The sequence below is a fragment of the Lepisosteus platostomus genome, chromosome 11, assembly GCF_059453375.1.
Source record: "Lepisosteus platostomus isolate fLepPlt1 chromosome 11, fLepPlt1.hap1, whole genome shotgun sequence".
NCBI classification, from domain to species: domain Eukaryota; kingdom Metazoa; phylum Chordata; class Actinopteri; order Semionotiformes; family Lepisosteidae; genus Lepisosteus; species Lepisosteus platostomus.
Genome location: NC_142621.1, coordinates 19,812,005 through 19,830,771, shown reverse-complemented (window position 1 = coordinate 19,830,771; position 18,767 = coordinate 19,812,005). Strand labels below are relative to the sequence as shown.

The window sequence follows — 18,767 nt, the reverse complement described above, 5'->3', positions numbered from 1 at the left end:
ATTAGACATCAGATCATACAACAAAGTTCACACATTGACTTCATTACTCAAAAACTAAATTGTACAAGCCAGTGGTTTATACCATTCTATAGCAAAGAGTTTCTATAACACTCCTTGGAGGGCTTCCATAGGATCTGAAGTCCCTTTCTTGAATGTTCTGAAAAAAGTCTGAGCATTGTACTGTACATATTCCTAATTGTTTTCCAGATCTAATCATTCGGTGATTACTTTAAGCATAGATTTATCATAGATTTTGACTCTATTCTTATCTCAACAAGAAAACTTTAAAAAGGCATATGCAAGTTTTGGATGTTTGTTCTTTGTCTGAGTGTTGGTTTGTCTGAGTGTTTTTTATGTCTTTTCTGTTTCTTAGTTAGTCTTAGTCTTGTTAAAATTGTTTAAATTGATTAAATCAAATCATTTTACAAATAAAAACTAAAACATAGACCATATCTGCATAGTGAGTGTCTCTGCTCCTTGTGCTCAGGTGATTGCTGCAGAAGGTGAGAAGGCTGTCTGTGAAGCCCTGAAGGCATCAGCAGAGATTCTCTCTGGCTCTCCGACTGCTGTTCACCTGCGCTACCTTCAGATCCTCCACAATTGTGCGAGTGAAAGATCCACAATCATTTTGCCACTGCCCTCTGACCTCCTCAGTCTGGCAGGCCACAGCACCCTGCTGGGCAACTCAGGCAAACCGAGTCTCACAGAGGATCTGTCAAAGAAGGAGCCCCAGAAAGACTCACCTATGCTCTAAATACTTGTTGATGCCCCAGTTTACTATTTATTTCTAACTTTATCAGAGTGGTGCAATATTACAGTATAACACTGAGGAACATTCCTGCAAGCTAATCTCCATAGTCTACAATGGATGTATTGAAGTGAAACAGCAAAAAAGGGACACTGCAAAGATAGGATTTTGTCACCTTAAATTTCATTATAGACTTTTAACGGTAGCATTTCATAACTGAGAACTGAATAAAAGCATAGAAATGGAATTACAAAGGTTGCCAAAGAGATACATCTATTTTACACATACATTTTAACTAATTTCTAATGACAAATCACAACACGGATTTTTTTTTATTATCAAGTCACAGTTATTAAGTCACAGACTTCAGAATAGTGAATTGTTATTAAGATTTGGCTTATTTGCTACAGCTGCTGTATCTACTTAGGACAGAATGGGGTATGCAGACATGCTTCTCTGATATGCTCATCTGCAAAACCATAATTGTAAAAAATTGTAATTTGACATATCGTAAGCTTCAAAGCTTTTTATAGGAGAGTTAGCACAGGCTGGAGTAGTAGTCTCTTTCACTGATGTCACTGCCATCCTGCAGTGGCCTGGCCCATTACAAAGCATAAGTAATACATGCAGCTAATTGTGTGATACTATCTGGGAACTGAGGTCACTCAAACAAGTTAAATGGAGTACTTTGTACTCCGAGTGAGTGCCTATACTGATTGGCCCATCCAGGATGTTTCTGAAGGATCCCAAAGAATCTGTATTAGATTCTAATTGTGTCCTCAGGTTTCCATTTCTGTAAGGAGTTTGAAGTAATTACTTGGGGGTGACGTGGTCAACAAGTATTAGGATTCTAAACACTTGAATCATACACAATATCCTCTGTTCACTATAAAACAGATTAGGCTAATAACAGGAATGCTAATATGCAAGTAAAGTAGACTGGAACAATATTTTAAGTTTATGGGACATATAATAAAATTTGAAAGTTCAAATTGTATCACCAAAACACATTAAAAGTAACTTGTTCCTGTGTGTGAATTGAAGATTATGCTTAACAATAAAGAAAACTGAATAATTCCTATATTACTCAATTCTCCTTCTTCACAAAACTAGGTGTTTTTTAAGTTCCTTATTCAATAAAAGATTTTTTAAGTTTTTTTTTAAGTTCTTTATTCAACCAGATAAGTGAATTGAGAACAAATTCTCATTCACAATGACAACCACAAGGGTAACCATTCACACAACAGGGCATGTACTGAAGAATTTGAATGAAGTACCTTACTTTAGGGTAAAAAAATAGCATCCCACCCATTTAAACCTACAACCCTCTGGTTCAGAGTCTAGATCCCTGACTGCTACTCAACAAAAAAGTATTAAACTTCACAAAGAAATGAATTGTCATTAATATTGTGTTAAATTGATTATTCTGTAGCAGTTGTGCTATATACAAACAACAGAGTTTGAGGTGTAATAAAGTTTCAAAAATAAGTAGAAATGAAGCAGATGACATATAATGCATCATTTTAGAAATTCAGCTTTTCTGTGCTGTAACACACATTTTAATTTGAAACACAAGTATTTGATAGATTGATGGTTAGCTCCATGAAATGTTTCTTTGCTGTAAAAACATCATCAGTGACATATTAGTAATTCTTAAAATATATGTATTATTCATTGAAGGATTCTTACTATGGAACTCTTCACAATAGTTGTAACTCCCAGTGACTGCTGTGCTCTGAAGAATGTCTCTTTGGGAATCCAAATGTTTGTGGAATTTCAGGACTTCTTGGAGGATTTCTCAGACTTGGGTCTTTTCAGAGTGGATTTAGAGCAGCCTGATATCACCTCACTGGGAAGCTGAACTTTACTGGGAACCACCTTCTTTTCATCTAAAAATGTAATCATATTATGTTTAAAAATGAATTACTACATTTTTCTGATACTTTTCATTTTACAACAATATAAGGTCAATTCAAAGATAATGATGCAGCTTTATTTTATCATTCCTTATTAATGCACGTATTTCATCCATAATGAATGCTGAAACTAATAAATTCAATTTGTGGGGCTCCTGAATGACTTAAGCAGTAAGGGTGTTCACTTTGAGTGAAGGCTGAGCTATATGGCCTAGATGTCAGTTCAACACTGGGTCACTAGCTGTCTTCGACAGGGTTTTGCCAGGTGATGGTACACAACTTTCAGGTCTTGTGGAAATTGTGACTCCTGTGGTTGCTCAGCTGCTTGCAGACTTACAGAGGTGTGCGTAAGGGACATCAATCTGCGTTATATCCCCTGTCAGTAGCTTTAGAGCTTTCGGCATGACAAAAATGAATGGATTGATGAGCAGGCAAGTTAGAGTAGCATGCCAGAATATTCACAATCACCCTGTGCAGTATAGGAATTGCTGCTAGTGAGCCAAGACATGAAGACATAAATTTGAAAAATACTAATAAAAAACAACTGTGATCCTGTATTGTAAAGCTAGAGAAAGTTTCCTGTATTGAAAGTCTTTTGATTATTTTACAAAACTTGATTTTTTAATCTTCAGCATCCATTATTGTGTGCCTGCAAATAACAAATAAAAATACATCTGTGTTTTTGTTTTTTATGATTCTGTGGGTACAGTATATTTAACCTTCAGCTAGAGTGCAGATTGAGAAGGACAATGCTAAGGGGTGGATCACAAATAGTATTAAATATTGCACTTTACTTTAGGAAATGGAACCTACATTTACATATTTTACTATTTTACTAGTTTCCAAACTTTCTTGGAAGTTCCAAAAGTACCAACCAAAAGTGCCAACAAGTCGAGACATTGTAAATAGAGCATAAGTAATATAATGGACTAAATTATTAAAGTAGATTTTTTTATTCCGTTCCTTCTCACAATCCTTTCAAAAACAGAACATGAGTTTTATACAGAATCTTAAATTAATCATAAAACATAACTTTGTCGTCAGTTGTGCACTGAATGAATGTATGACGGGTATATCATGTTCAAGGAGAGATGTCAGATCGCTAATCTCCAAAATACTGGCTTAGAAGAGAAAACTTATTTAAAAACCTTACCAAATTGTTTTTCTGTCTTTTATTACAATTTTCAAAATGATTGTCTTCTGGAAAACAGTTTGAAGAACTTCTGTGTTTTTCTCACATGACAAATGACAACAGATGTCTCAAATTGTTGGAGACAGGAACATGGTAGCAGCTATAATTTAAGCAGCACTCAGATAAGTGCAAAATTCAAGTAGTGGAAGTATTTTTCAGAGTAAAATTCAAGTACAAGACTAAAAACACCAGAATAGCAAAACACAGTTCTATCCCGGTCATGACTCTCATTAGTGTCAGTGTTAATTAGTCCAGTGTTAAGTGACATTGATTATAGTTAATCAAAATGTTTAGACATTTGACCATTAACAAATCATGCAAAGTCAACCCTTAAACATATTTCTTTGTACAATTTATTGTAGCTTGTTTTAAAAATAATTATAAGCTTATTTTAAAAATAAGCTACACAGGATAAGATAGCCTGCATTGAAAGCACCAGTGAGTAATATGAGTGAGTAACATGCTTTTTGTACCAAGGAGTGTCTATAAATGCTTCATATAATTATTTAGTGAATAAATGCTGTCTAAATTCAGGTTATTAACTCATTTATAGATAATGATTTCTGACCATTCTGGATATTTTTCCAAGTGTTAGCTACAGTACCTTTTGCTTCTTATTTTATGTTTCTATCCAAAATAAACCTTAAAGCATATCAGCATGTTAGTGTGCTGTATTATATTTTAAAATAGTCTTGAGAAGCAATGCCCAGGAAGTGTGCCATCCTGCTCACCCATGTCTTCGAGGTTGGTTCTGCCCTTAAGCTGCTGCTCCAGGTTCTGGATCTTCTCCAAAGCGGATCGCAGCTGCTCCTCTGTGCTGAGGGCTTTCTTCTCTGCCCGTTGAGCCCTCTCCTCTGCACTCCTAGAACAACAAAGTACAGCCAGTTCACTAAGCAAATAGAGCTGACAGACTCAAATGTATCAAGGGGAAAATACTGTGTTCTACTTACTCCATTTTTGTAACATTTACTCCATATACTTACTCCATTTTGTAACTACTTCATGAAAGAGAATATAAATCGACATTGTTTGAATAAAGCTATGCAATACTTTTGCATGCCAGTATAATTAAGGTAACACTAAAGGGAAAGAGAAGTTTAGGAAAATATGTGCATTATGTGCACATTGTTGAAGAAAAATCAAGCATAACATTTCATATTTTGTGTTTGGTTAGAAAAAAAATCTTAATAACAAGAGGTGTTAAACTACAAGTGAGTTTTATGTGAGGTGAAAGAGAAACCAAAGCTGAAGAGTCAACCTGTGGTTCAAGGCACCATAGCAGAAATGTTTAACGGTGACTACATCTTTAAATGATCTAAATCTTAATTCCAATCAAACTACCATGATAAACCAGATGACTGTTATTTAAAAACATATTTAATTAATCAGGAGTAGTCATATTTGTTTCTTCCATTCTATTTGAATTGACATACAGATCCAGCCATTCAAAATGCGCGAAGTACTGTATGCTGCATCAAAACGTGGTAGGTGTGGCACATCATAACACATCATACCGCATGTTAAAATAATAGTATCCGGAAGCACCTTATAAAACTGTCAGGTGGAGCTAATAAAGCTTAAAACCTCATGTACAGCATTTGAGCTGTCGCCTGAAAATGACACTGATGTGCAAGAGAGGTGGAAAGGCTGTTTCCTTAAGCCAGCACTATAAAATATTTTATCCCCAGTGAGATGCTGCCATCTCATAGTGGGTTTCAAACACTATGTATAATTCCATCCACACAGTTCCTTTACTTCCATCCATTTTTTAAATCTCTTTATCCAGTACAGAGGATTTGGATCCTATCCCAGCAAGCAACAGACGCAAGGCAGAATACACCCTGGACATAACCAGTCCATCACAGGACACACACACACACACACACACACACACACACACACACACACACACACACACACACACACACACACACACACACACAGACACAGACACAGACACAGACACAGACACAGACACAGACACAGACACAGACACAGACACAGACACAGACACAGACACAGACACAGACACAGACACACCTGGGCCGGTTTTCCCATAAGCCAATTAACCTACAGTACCAGCATGTTTTGGACTGCAAGAGGAAATCATATCACACATATGGAGAAAACACATGGAACCCAGAGAGAACATGCAAACTCCACACATTCAGGACAGCAGGAATTGAGCCTAGGGCCCCAGTGCATCAAGACAGCAACACTAACCACTTCGCCACCAAAGAAATGGATGGTTTGCATACATTATTTAATTTTGAAAGCCACTGAGACATATGGTACTATTGTTGTATTTATGAAAAAAAAACATACAAAAAGCATGCTAACAGCTGTGCCATCCTATTCCTTAGTTAATACATTTTATTTTTATAAACAGTTAACAATGTAAGCAAAATATTTCACTCTATATTTTACCCTATTTTTTCTTTAATTTTGTATTTAACTTATTTTCTGAGTCAGATTTGTATATTTGAACAATCAAAAAATATTTTTACAAGTGCAACAATTTATTACAGTGCTAAATTTAATATTATTGATTACTAATAGTAAAAAACATACATTGTACACATAGTTTCTAAGCGATCATTAGGAAGAAAAATCACCTGTTTTTTGTGCATAAAAAGTGGTTATTAACTATTTAAACCTGTTTTTAGCTTTTAAGCTTTTAAAGTCATGCAATGTCTTAGTTAAGCAGGAACATCATTGTATCTTATTTTTTATTTCTTTTAAAAATTAAAAAAATCTTTTGACCAGCCTAAGGTGGGTGGGGGGCTGCTCTCATTGACAGCTGACACTCCTCCATACACTTAAGTGTAAAATTAATGTAAACATCATGTCGATGTGTGCTATTTTGTCAGCAAACTGCTAATCTGCTTAACACCTGTAGCAAACATGATTTAATTTCTGTACGGAATGGGTGTTGCGTTTACAAAATTAAAGTGTTTCAAATGTTTAATTAAGAAGTAAAAAGAACTTATAGCTTACACAACGACTCAAACTACAGTATAGAAAAATACGTGTTAAGAAAAAACATGACATTTGATTGCTGGTTACCTTATATTTATTTTAAAAAATGAAATAGAAAATAAGATACAATGACGTGTTCCTGCCTAACTCAACCATTGTGCAACTTTAAAAGCTGTAAAAAATGGTTTAGATAGCAGAAAGTCACCTTGCTCTTACAAGCGGCTGTTAAGCAAAGTTTTTGTTAACACAACACAACTTTGTCTGTCAGTGAAACAAATGACCATGGGCACTTTTTCTTTCCCCCCTATATTCTCATGTGCGAGTAGAATAGGCGAAACTTCTAATTAAAGAAAGGTTCCTTTCGCCCAAGACTGGCAGGAAACAGTCCAAACTCACCACACCCAGACTGTTAACTCGATCAACCATTTCGACATGTTCCTTTTAACTACATTGCTGTCAATATTGTAGCAATAAACAAAATGAAATGCTTGGAGTTTGTAATGTAGGGCGCTCTGAACGAGTTAAACTTTGATGCAGGACAAATAAATGTATTTCTCACAAACTATACTGTAGTGGCCGTACAGTAGCAGTTTGAAATTATTCATAGTTATTAATAAATCACTTAGCTTCAAACATGTTGTGATATTTAGAAAAATAAAAAATGTCGATATAGTGTCCATAATATTTGCTATTTTACTTTTTCAAAGAAATGTTTATTTGTAAAAAGAAAACATATGGTAAAAGCTGGGTTCAAACCCCCAACCTCCAGCATGCAAGACACATGCCTAAGCCATTACACCACACACATAATCATGTGGGAATGAGTTAAACTGATGCAGATATTTAAAAAGAAAATGTACTACTGTGATAATTTGAGCTATATGAATATAATTATATCGTTATTAATTTCTTTAGATATGCGATTCCACGATATATTCTCTATAAATCAAATTCTAAAAAGTATGCATTTTTTTACTGCGATAACAAGTGTAATTCTTCACAGAAATGGTTAAAACATTATAACTTTTTACAAAGTATATAAACTTAATATAGTCAGAAGGAGCACATAAAACTTTTTCCAAAATAACCACAGTATGTAACCGAATGAAAGACTTTGATACTTAAAATGTTTAGGAAGAAAGTGGAATACTGGTGTGTATTTTTTATTTAAACTACCAATACCAGCCATACACAGTTTACATTATATGTTCCTAAATTAATATCATTTATGACCTTCAGATGCGTTATGCACCTCTTCTTTTTATGCTCAGCAACTAAAATTTCTCTTTAGTTGTAAAATTCAATATAAATATTCAATATTAAGTGGATTAAAACAGGCACAGTAAAGAGATTATATGATTAAATCATATAATCACTAACAACCAATGCACCACGAGTGCCCCTGTCGGTCATTTTGGCCAGCCAAATCACGCACTGCGGCACAACGCAGTGAACTGTGGTTAATTTTGTGCGGTACGGGGTTGTACCATGCATTTTGAATGGCTGCATCTATATACTCTTGCACTTGCTTTTAATAATTTAATTACCTATATCAGGTAAAATTACATAACTAAAGGAAGGAAAAAATGCAGAACTTTTTTGTATCTCACAAAAGCTCTCGCTGTAAAACGTCCACTGCAGCCAAAGCCTCAAATGCTCTTTGTGCATTGGGAGTCTCAGGACGATCTACCACGTCATCATCCTGCACAGAAAACATGTATTCATCTTCTGCACTGATATTAAGGAGCTGTCATCCATTAACTCAATACAAAAATAGAACTAATGACTAAGTACAAAGATGCAAAGACAAGTTTTATTTGTTACATTAAGAACAAATAATTATTTCAATCTTACCTTCTAAAGTTCTCAGATATTCTACTGCACAACGAAAGCTACAAAAGGTCTGGAGCTTTTAAACTTGCTTAAAAAACATTTGTGTATTATTTTAGAATCAAATCAACCTTCATGGAATACTATATATGAAATATATGTGAAATATGAAAAGCCATTTAATTAAAGCAAATTTAACAAATCTGATATCTCCACTCTAACAGTGCACTCTGTAATTATAAAAATGAAAACTACACTTAATATTGGTACTGTAGCTGAAAACAGGAAATATTTTTCATTACAGAACAAAAAAAGTAATACAAATCATAATGTTGTCTATACTGTTTTTCTCTTTCTTCACAACATGTAGTAATAGACTAGATTGGATTTTCTCTGAAAATCTCTCTGAACTCTAAAAAAGAGAAAATGTATAAGATGTGCAGTAAATTCACCTCCTTCAAGGGCACTGTCAACTCCCTCAGAGTCTTCTCTTGGATGTTGCCATCATGACCTATGAACCTCAGGGAGGATGTTTCCTTGCTGATCTCAACTGACTCAACAGGGCTTGCTCCAGCCTCCTGGAAGGAAATCAGACACTGAGAAGGAACTTGTAAGCCTAAGTAGCTCCAGTTCATCATGTACATCATTGCTATGATGAGAACACAGGACGTATTCACAGGTCATTCAGACCATTCATTCAAAGTAAATTTTTGGTTAAAGAACCTCGTGAAGGATGCCAGCCTTGAGGGATGCTAGTGAACCTGACAATGTATCACACAAGCAACCCTTGTGGAAAACAATCTGAAGGAAAAAAGATAAAATTCCTAGCTTGTTACCACTTTACAAATGTGAATATCCATGTTCAGAGAGTGTAAGCAAAAATTATGCATAAAATACATGATTTTGATTCTAGAAAGAAAAAAGGTGGAGCGGTGGCTCTGTGTCTAAGGATCTGTGCCTGTGACTGGAAGGTTGCTGGTTCAAATCCTGTGGCTGGCAGAGGAATCCTACTCTGTTGGGTCCCTGAGCAAGGCCCTTAACCCCAACTGCTCCAGGGGTGCTGTATAATGTCTGACCCTGTGTTCTGACCCCCAGCCTCTCTCCCTATCTGTGTCTCATAGAGAAAAGCTGGGGTATGTGAAAAGATGAATTCCTAATGCAAGAAATTGTATATGGCTAATAAGAAACATTAACATTATCAGAGTTTTGTGCTAGGTTACATTTTTTAAGAATACCTTAACATATCAAGGACAGCAAAGCATTGTTTTTTTGTTATGTTACACTTCAAAAGGTGCATAAAGAGATTGTTGCACTTTATGAAATATAGGAATAGCAGCCAAGGGTTAAGCTCAATGTTCTTATGTTCTTCATATTAATATATAATAGAATATTCAATTTTCAAATGTTTGTAGGTGACTTGATTTATTAATAACAGATACTGTATACAACAAATCATCTGTAGGTGAAACTATGAAGGAGCTTTCCTGAGACCTCAGGGGGATGTCTGTCGGCTCTTCCAGTTGTCAGTGATTCATCTGTTTCTATTGACACCTAATGGAACAAAGTGCTGTTACTTTTCTACAAAAGGAAACCCTGTTTAATGCTGCCATCTATAGACAAGAACTATTTTTGCATGCTAAAGTACTGATATCCAAATATTCTGTAAAGCCAAACACAACCTAGATGGAACAAATATTGCAAGCATGTATATTATAGGAAAGCTGTGTCAGAAAAAAACGTTTTTGTAAAATATTTCTCAGTGGGTCAGTAAAAACAAAATGCAAGGTTCACAATTATGAGTGGCAATCAGAGACTTCAAGCTTCAAAATAATTCTTAATGATAAGAATTATTTTTAATGTAAGTTGTTTAGATGTTTGTGATGTTAAGTTGATCTCCTTTGTATCTCAGTTTTAAATTGGATATGAATGTGAAATAACTTCTGCATTATAGATGTGGTTGACGGAATGACACAGGATACACAAGGAGGAGACCTCACCACTGATTCCTCACTGTCTTGCACTGGGGGTAGATCTGTGACAAAGCTGACCACCTGAGTAGAGGGAGCCAGGTGCTCCAACGGGCAGCCTTTAATCTCTGACAGCAGGATTTGACATGTCTCCAACCACTCTGAGCACTCCCGCTATGAAGTCACAAAAATGCAGCAGACAAAATCATAACAACAGGGTCAGTAATTTTAATAACAGTAATAGGGAGATTATGATAAAATACTATTGTTTATTTTTAATTAACCAGAAATAAGAAAAACCTTTGGTGCTTCAAATTTTTAACATTCAATTGTGTATTTACATTTTTTCTGTGTTGTAAGACTTTACCCTTCTAGCACAACATTTTTCTGGCAGTTTCAATCACCTCTACCTGGAGTTTGGTGAGCTCATACAATCCGTCCACTGGCTCGTCCTCGGCCGTATGCTTCTGCAGGTCTTCTTCAACAATAGTCTGACAAGAACTGCAAAGACAAAACAAAGACAGTCAGGTTATTGAATATTTAAACAATGTTCCTTCTTTTAACATGCTACAGTATTTAGAAGAGGAATAACATTAATAAAACTCTTCCTGACATTCACACTTGATTATTATTTGCTCATTATTAGTCATGTGGGGATCATCTATTTAATGTGATCAATCCATAACATACTTAGGCATGTTAGGTAAGTGTCACAGGTAGGAGAGAATACACTAAGGTGTTGTTTAGGAAGATACTAGAAATCATCTAGAAATTTGTCCAGCAGAGTTCGGTGTGCTTTACAATTGCATGTTTAATAAGTGTGTCAGTCATACCACTCCGATAAATTCAAAATGCAAACATATTTCAGACATGAGCAAATATGACTGAAAGACTATACTATCACTACTTCCTGTCATGATTTCTTTTAAATCCTGTAGTCTGGAGGGCACTCATTTTAATGATTACCTAGCTGTGGCTGGAACTGCCAAAGCACTGACACACAACTGACTGAGCTTTGCCAGAGGTGATGGTATTTCTAGCTGGATCAAACATTTTCTAAGATGGCCACCTTTGATCTTGCAACATTGTGAATGATACTGCAGAATATAACATTTTTAAGCATTAAATACAATAATCTCAATCTCAATTTTTTTAAAGAAAATGACAAATGTTGCTTGGTTAGAAAAGTGGCTTAATACATTAAGGACTCACTGTATTACTTAGTGCAATATCAAACACTATTTTTTGCAACCAACATGTAAGGCAGTGAAACTTGAAAAGCGTGAAACAATTCAAAATAATTTTGTCTTGTGCTGTACCTTGTTAAGTATTTTGAAAAGTGATCCAGTTTCTGTGTAAGATACATTGCCTCTTCTTCCAGCCTCTTAACAGCAACTACATTTTTGGCCTCCTTCTCAGAGGATGGCTGCAGCTTTTTCTCATCACAGCAGTCAGGCACCATCTGGAGCAGCAAGTCTAAGATCCACTGTGTTAGGGAGATGTGTATGGCACTGCACTAGAGTCAACACACAATATGCAACAGAATTAGTACAACCTGCTGAACAATGGAAGGGTACTTTAGGGTACAAGTCCTCTACTACATTTCCCTACACCCACAGTCATATCATGTAGCAGAGTTTGTATTATTAGTAACATCTATCTAATACTAATGATTACAGAAACTGAAATATAGAGCAGAACAAAAGAGAGTAGTAGCGTAGACATTACTATCAATTATTTTAGAAAACCTGTACAAGCGATACAATTAGTTACAGGTACATTAGCTAAGGAAAACTTTATGTTTATCTTATCTATGATTATCTCGATTAATTCATATATGAACTGGCTTCATTACTCTGTTCTCCTCCCCACTGATAGCTGATGTGTGGTGAGAGTTCTGGTGCACTATGGCTGCCGTGACATCATCCAGGTGGATGCTGCACATTGGTGGTGGTGTAAAGTGCTTTGAATGGAGTGTCCAGAAAAGCGCTATTTAAGTGTAAGCAATTATTATTATTATTATTATTATTATTTACTGTGTTTACTTTCAATACTATCTAAGATATACAGTACTAGAGCAGTGGTTCTCAAATTTTATGGACCAAGTACCACCATTGATCAAACCAAAGCATCCAAGTACCACCTACAAGTCATCTTCTCTTAGGAACCCCAGAAAATCTCAATGACCAACATGAGCGTGCATGTCCCCTCACACTCACATACACATATAATAAATATTAAAATAATACATTTTATTTGATATAGCGCCTTTAAAGGTGGCTTCTCAAAGCGCTTTACAAAATGACAACAGGAACAACAACAATTAAAAATAAACAATAAAAAGCACAATTTCAGTGAGAGGGGTGAGCCTGTTTAGTCGAGCAAAGCAGATATGAATTAATTGGTCGAGCCTTGATACAATTCACAACAGAGTCTAACAGATTTTAAATCCTCAGCCATTTTATTGATGGCAAAGGCCTCACTGTGGATGCTGCAGTGCGTCCACTTAAAATCTGGAGCAACCTCTCAAATTCATGCAACTACAGTACACTGCTGTGTCGGCTTGTCATCGCTCTAGCAGTGTCTGTCCAAATTCTGACGCATTTTATCCAGTCGATGCCATTCTCTTCAATAAATTCATTCAGAAGTTGAAATCTCCTGTGCTCTCCTGTAGTTCTTGTTGGTAGCAGCTTACAGAGCAGAAAGTCCTCATGGGACATACCCTCAAACTTGTGTCTAACGTAAACGAGCAAATTGGCCAAATCAAAGGCATCTACAGACTCATCTGATTGCAGTGAAAAGCATCTGCTCATCTTAACGCGTTCTATAAGCATATTTTTGATATCATCTGCCCTATCAATAACTCTGTGAGTGACTGTCTTTCAGAGGGGGCAGCAGGTCGAACTGTTTAGCAGCCTTTTCTCCACACATAATACGTGTCAGCTCTTTTGCCAACGGTAAACAAAATTCTTCACAGTGTGGAGCTTACTTGCTTTAGCAGTCCGCAAACTAGCATTTTTCCCAGTTTCCGTTTCAGGATTCCATCTCAGAAGTTAAAAGAAGTTTTTATTTTTATTTTGGCAACAAAACACAGAGACTCTCAGTGTATTTTTCTCAAATTAACCTAGAACAGTAAATATTAAATATTTTTCTGTTATCTTTCACGCTTTCCTGTGCTCACAAGATTGCCAGCATTTGTAGTACGCATTTCTATGCTTTCCTGTGCTTAGAACATTGGCATTGTTCCAAAATCACGCACATTCTCTTACCTCCCTATTTGCTGGAGATAACATTTTTTAAATACAATTGGTCACTTACGTGACACATTTCTATAGAATGGTATAGAATTACATAGTAGCTCTTGTCTCTACTCAAGTATTAGTGCGCTGTATAGTAGTACGTAGGCTGCATTTGCGACACAAACAAATTACGAATTATTAAAATAGAAAATATGAAAACCCGTCCCAATTCTGAAATCATGTGAATCACAATAGCACAAAGGTATAGGAAATAATTATGTGAACTGTTAAGGCAATTTTGTGTATCTAAATTTAGGCTTGCCACAGCACAGAGCTTGAATTCTTACTCAATCATTTTATTTTTTGTTTTGAATGTACAGAGTAGGTTGTGCGAGTCAAAGCATGACTTAAACCTTCTTCCATAGATTGTCTTGGCATTTATATAATGCCTTCTTTGTTTTCAGCTGTCTCTGAAAAAGTTGTTTCACCTGCACTCTCCACCTTGGCTTGTGAAGACTAATGCTAAAAGACATCAAAGAAAAAACTTCAACACTACTAGTTAGATAAAAAGCTCAAAATAATAGTTGTACAATAAGATCATAAAGCCAATTGAGGAAGGAAGAAGTACTCTCCCTTATTATGTTTTCGATGTAAATTATTTGATGTGTTTTGATGATACAGATGCAGCCATTCAAAACGAGCGAGATATGCTGCAGTAAAAGGCGGTGGGCATGACGCATTACAACACGTCATATGGCATCATACCGTATCATACTGTGGTTAAGATAATGGTATCTGGAATCACTGCCAGGTGAAGCTAATAAAGCTTAACCTCTCATGTACAGTATTTGAGCTGTTGCCAGAAAATGCCTGATTTCAAATCCCAGTCACTGCTGAAAGACAATCTTTTTCCAATTAAGAATTTAAGTTGTATACTCTTTAGACTTTTAATAATTTTAAACTGTGTATTACAGCATGTTAATCATTAAATATTAAAATTCGGTATATTTTATAAAAGCAAGATTGCTCAGTTGGACAAAAGTACACAACCTACCACCTTTATCATAAATATTTTAATTATGCAGAAATATTTTATGCATCAAAGTCTTTATGGAAGATATTACTAATAGTATTAATAATGAATGACCTTGGACAGGCTGTAAACTCAAAGTATTACCGTGGTCCACTTTCTTTGTGACTGTCTTTGTAAACGAAAATATTTTTTCATTGACAAAAAGGAACACACCGGCATTACGTTGATCCGATCACGGATTCGTTTCCAATCATACAAAGTAAGTTTTGAGAATCTCCAATTCACCATGCCTTTCATGTGCTCATAAACTATATTAATTTAGGAACATGGGCGGAGTGGTGGCACTGTGGCTAAGGATCTGTACCTCTGGCTGGAAGGTTGCTGGTTCAAATCCCACAGCCAGCAGAGGAATCCTATTCTGTTAGGCCCCTGAGCAAGGCCCTTAACCCAAACTGCTCCAGGGGTGCTGTACAATGGCTGACCCTGTGCTCTGACCCCAGGCCTCTCTCCCTGTCTGTGTCTCATGGAGAGCAAGCTGGGGTATGTGAAAAGATGAATTTCTAATGCAATAAATTGTATGTGGCTAATATAAAGTGATCTCTCAGCTTAAACATATTATGTAAACTGTATATGGCTGGTATTGGTAGTTTAAAGAAAAAATACCAGTATTCAACTTTCTTCCTAAACATTTTAAGCATCAAAGTCTTACATGTTGTAATTTTGGAAACGGTTTTACGTGCTCCTTCTGACCATATTAAGTTTATATACTTTGTAAAAAGTTATAATGTTTTAATGTTTTCTGCGAATATGCTCATTATCAGAGTAAACAAAAGCATTCTTTTAGAATTTTATTAATAGCGAATATAATATTATAATGATAATGAGAACTGACTCATGATAATGATCTGTTTATTCAGCTGTGCGAGCCATGTTAACAAAAGCAACTTTCAACAGCTGTTCTGCATGGCATTATTATATATTTTGACTCCTAGCTATGACATACAGGTAAGGGGAAAAAGACAAAACACAAGAATTTGATGCAGGTTTTTAGCAAGAAAGTGGAATATGCTACCACCAGCAGCCATATAAATATGTTATATTTATATTCATACATTAATATTGTTAATAACATTCAGAAACATTTTTTTTTTCAGCTACCAAAATTTCCCTACTCCGTATTAAGTGGATTTAAAAAAGTACAACATATTAAATGAAGCTAATGTTTTCACTAACATCTAATACACATCAAGTGCCACCTATCAATCTTCTTTGGACAGTGAAGATTCTTTGGGCAGTGTAACAAATCACACCACGGCACGGTGCAGTCATTTTGTTACGGCAATGAGTTTTGAAGTGCAATCTGAGTGGTTGCGTCATTACATGAATTTCCATTCCTTACTGTATACTGAAGTGCTACCTGTACAAAGTCAGCATCCTCTCACCTCCTCTTTAAGCCTGTAGTTTTCATATTCGATAATGTTTGACAGCATTGACAGAAATTCTTGCTGCTTGTGAAAAGCCTCCTTGATGTCACCTCTGAAATACATGTAGTGAAATTTGAGAACATGCAACAAAATTACCGTACATCAGCTAGCCAGGTTCATACAAACAGAAGTCAGTGCTGATTTCCGTAAACAACACTCTCTAAGCAGCAAAATAAGACGATTGGCTATTACAAAAACATTAAAATCACATATTTTTTCCCTAAGTGCATTCATCGTCTCTTTTCAATAAATAATCAGTCAATATTATTGTCAATAACATAATTACTTGTGAACACTGGTAGACTCATCTCCATCACAGGTTAATCAGAATGGCCTACTTAATCTAATTTTGACAATCTTCAACTCTGAAATTAATGTGGGAAGTGAAGTAGTAGTAAAATAGTGCCTTGGTCTTATAAAACAGACCTTATACCATGAAAGGCTTGAATTGAATATGGTGGGGATATTAAAATAACATTTGATTATTTTCCATGTTCAATGAAATAGTGCAGCTCAGGTATTTCATAGCATGATATGTTAAATCCTGTACCTTGGATAATTACATAACCTTAACTTTCAAATAAGGTTTACCTGACATAGGCCTTCTGCTTCAGTTGGTCACTCTCTGGGTGAGTGCAATCTATGAGCTGAAAAGTTTCCTCAACAAACTTGCTCCAACCAGAAAAGGCCTTTTGCAATTTCAGCCAATCAGAATAGGGCAATCCACCTGAAAGTCCACTAACAGCAGAAAGCCTTGAGGACCAGAATTCAATTTCCCCAACCAAAGACAACATAATCTTATGGATTCCTGTATCAAAAAAGTTAAGAATAAAGATGATAAATGAAGTCTTTTCATCAGCATTAACTGTGAAAATAGAAGTCAATGAGAAGGAGTCACTCAGATCAATTTATTTTGCTTATTATCATTATCATTATTTTTTTATTTTATCTTGTTTGTTTGCTTATTACTCCATGGATGAACACATAGGTGACCTATGGCTAAAAAAAAGCTATCTTCAAAGAAGTAATGTCTTTGACAAACTTCTTTTTAAAATAAAGTTTCTAAAGTCCCTGAAGTGCCAACTAAACTTTACAGCTGGCTAAGACATACCATCACTGTTGCCCTGGAGTAGGGCGAGGAATATGTTTAGAGGACTGGGTGAGTGCCTCACCCCGGCCACTGACAGAAACTGAAAATCAGTCAGAACTATTCAAAACACACCTGGAGTCACAACTGGGCACCTTCCAGTTTTTCAGAAAATTTTAGGATAATTTGGAGATGTGTCAAACCAACAAACCAATAAATTGAGTGAAAGTTTGTATGGACACTAGGCTGTTTTTTAAATTAATTTCTCTATATTGTTAGTATTTATACTGTACCAAAAAATAAAAAAATAGCAAGATTAACTATGTCTTTCTACGAAGTGCTTGGATGAGATATAGGTTTTGATTGCTCTTTGTAAAGACTCATGTCTTATCAGTTGTTCATTTGAACTTATAGTTCAAAAGCAGCAATGAACACATTTCTAATAAATGTTTATATTATATTTTCAAAATACTCTAATCTGTTGAACTACTCATTTAGAGTAGTGTATTCATTACTGATTATCTTACAACACAGGTGCTGCAGAGCGGTGAGCAGACAGATTGAAACGGGTTTACGGAATGGAATGGGAGCAGCAAGCCAGGGTAGACAGGTTTGCGAGGTTATGAGCTGGCAGGCTTGTGAATCTTAGAGTTGTTTGAAAAGAAAGAAGGATGCATGGAAGCAGCATGGAATAAACCTATTACTTGTTCCTTTGCAGCCTACGCATGCTGACGCAGCTAGCCACCTGAACTACTTCATCTCTAGTAATATTTTACCAGCTAAAAGAAAGCCTTCAGACACTATTTAATACTGTGGGTGGGTTACCACTCTCTCCAGTGATTCTGATTCCTAGTTGCTTGTGCAGCTCCTCCAGAATTCTGCCCAGGTCCATCATCATGACTTGACAATGGGATGTCTCCCCATCAGGCCCAGGGTGCCTCCTGAAAAGCACCAGGGCCAAATCCATCCACTTCTCCTGCAGCTGCACCATGGTCTTCAGTGTTTCCTGACTGGACAGCAGCTTATCCCCTCCATAGCGCTCACACTCATATGTGAGCATCTATAAAACAAATATGGGACCTGTTAAAAAGTGCTGTATCATCTGTCTGATCAATATTTTGAAACAGATTTTGAAGAAGCAACAATGGCACATTTTCTTAGGTACCTATTGTAGTGTTCCTTAACTCAGGTCTACAAGTTTCACATCCATCATGTCTTCTAGATCCTTTAAATCACTACTTTAGATTTGGAAAGATCATTAAACTGGTGCAGCTGGATCTAACCGAGAGTCC

At 35.9% G+C, this 18,767-nt stretch overlaps 2 protein-coding genes across 7 annotated transcripts in view; one reads left to right on the top strand and one right to left on the bottom strand.

The window, feature by feature from the left end:
- The window catches only part of nphs2 (NPHS2 stomatin family member, podocin), an 85,325-nt gene that overhangs the window by 8,741 nt on the left and 57,817 nt on the right, over positions 1-18,767 (top strand). For 2 of the 3 annotated variants that reach the window (XM_088598811.1, XM_088598809.1), the window contains one exon: positions 488-3,343. The exons of the other annotated variant lie outside the window; for it this stretch is intronic. In XM_088598811.1, coding sequence (XP_088454937.1) covers positions 488-754 — 267 coding nt within the window. In that variant the 3' untranslated portion in view covers positions 755-3,343. Of the gene's footprint in view, positions 1-487; positions 3,344-18,767 lie in introns of those variants that run through there. 3 annotated transcript variants of the gene reach the window in all.
- axdnd1 (axonemal dynein light chain domain containing 1) overlaps positions 2,396-18,767 on the bottom strand; it is a 57,859-nt gene continuing 41,487 nt past the window's right edge. For 3 of the 4 annotated variants that reach the window (XM_088598790.1, XM_088598793.1, XM_088598792.1), the window contains exons 16-26: positions 18,301-18,535; positions 16,980-17,196; positions 16,347-16,440; positions 11,952-12,148; positions 11,043-11,133; positions 10,663-10,806; positions 10,157-10,216; positions 9,118-9,243; positions 8,446-8,537; positions 4,588-4,718; positions 2,396-2,637 (exon numbers count right to left, since the gene is read on the bottom strand). In XM_088598790.1, coding sequence (XP_088454916.1) covers positions 2,525-2,637; positions 4,588-4,718; positions 8,446-8,537; positions 9,118-9,243; positions 10,157-10,216; positions 10,663-10,806; positions 11,043-11,133; positions 11,952-12,148; positions 16,347-16,440; positions 16,980-17,196; positions 18,301-18,535 — 1,500 coding nt within the window. In that variant the 3' untranslated portion in view covers positions 2,396-2,524. The remainder of the gene's footprint in view (positions 2,638-4,587; positions 4,719-8,445; positions 8,538-9,117; positions 9,244-10,156; positions 10,217-10,662; positions 10,807-11,042; positions 11,134-11,951; positions 12,149-16,346; positions 16,441-16,979; positions 17,197-18,300; positions 18,536-18,767) is intronic. The other variant, XM_088598794.1, reaches the window with a different exon arrangement.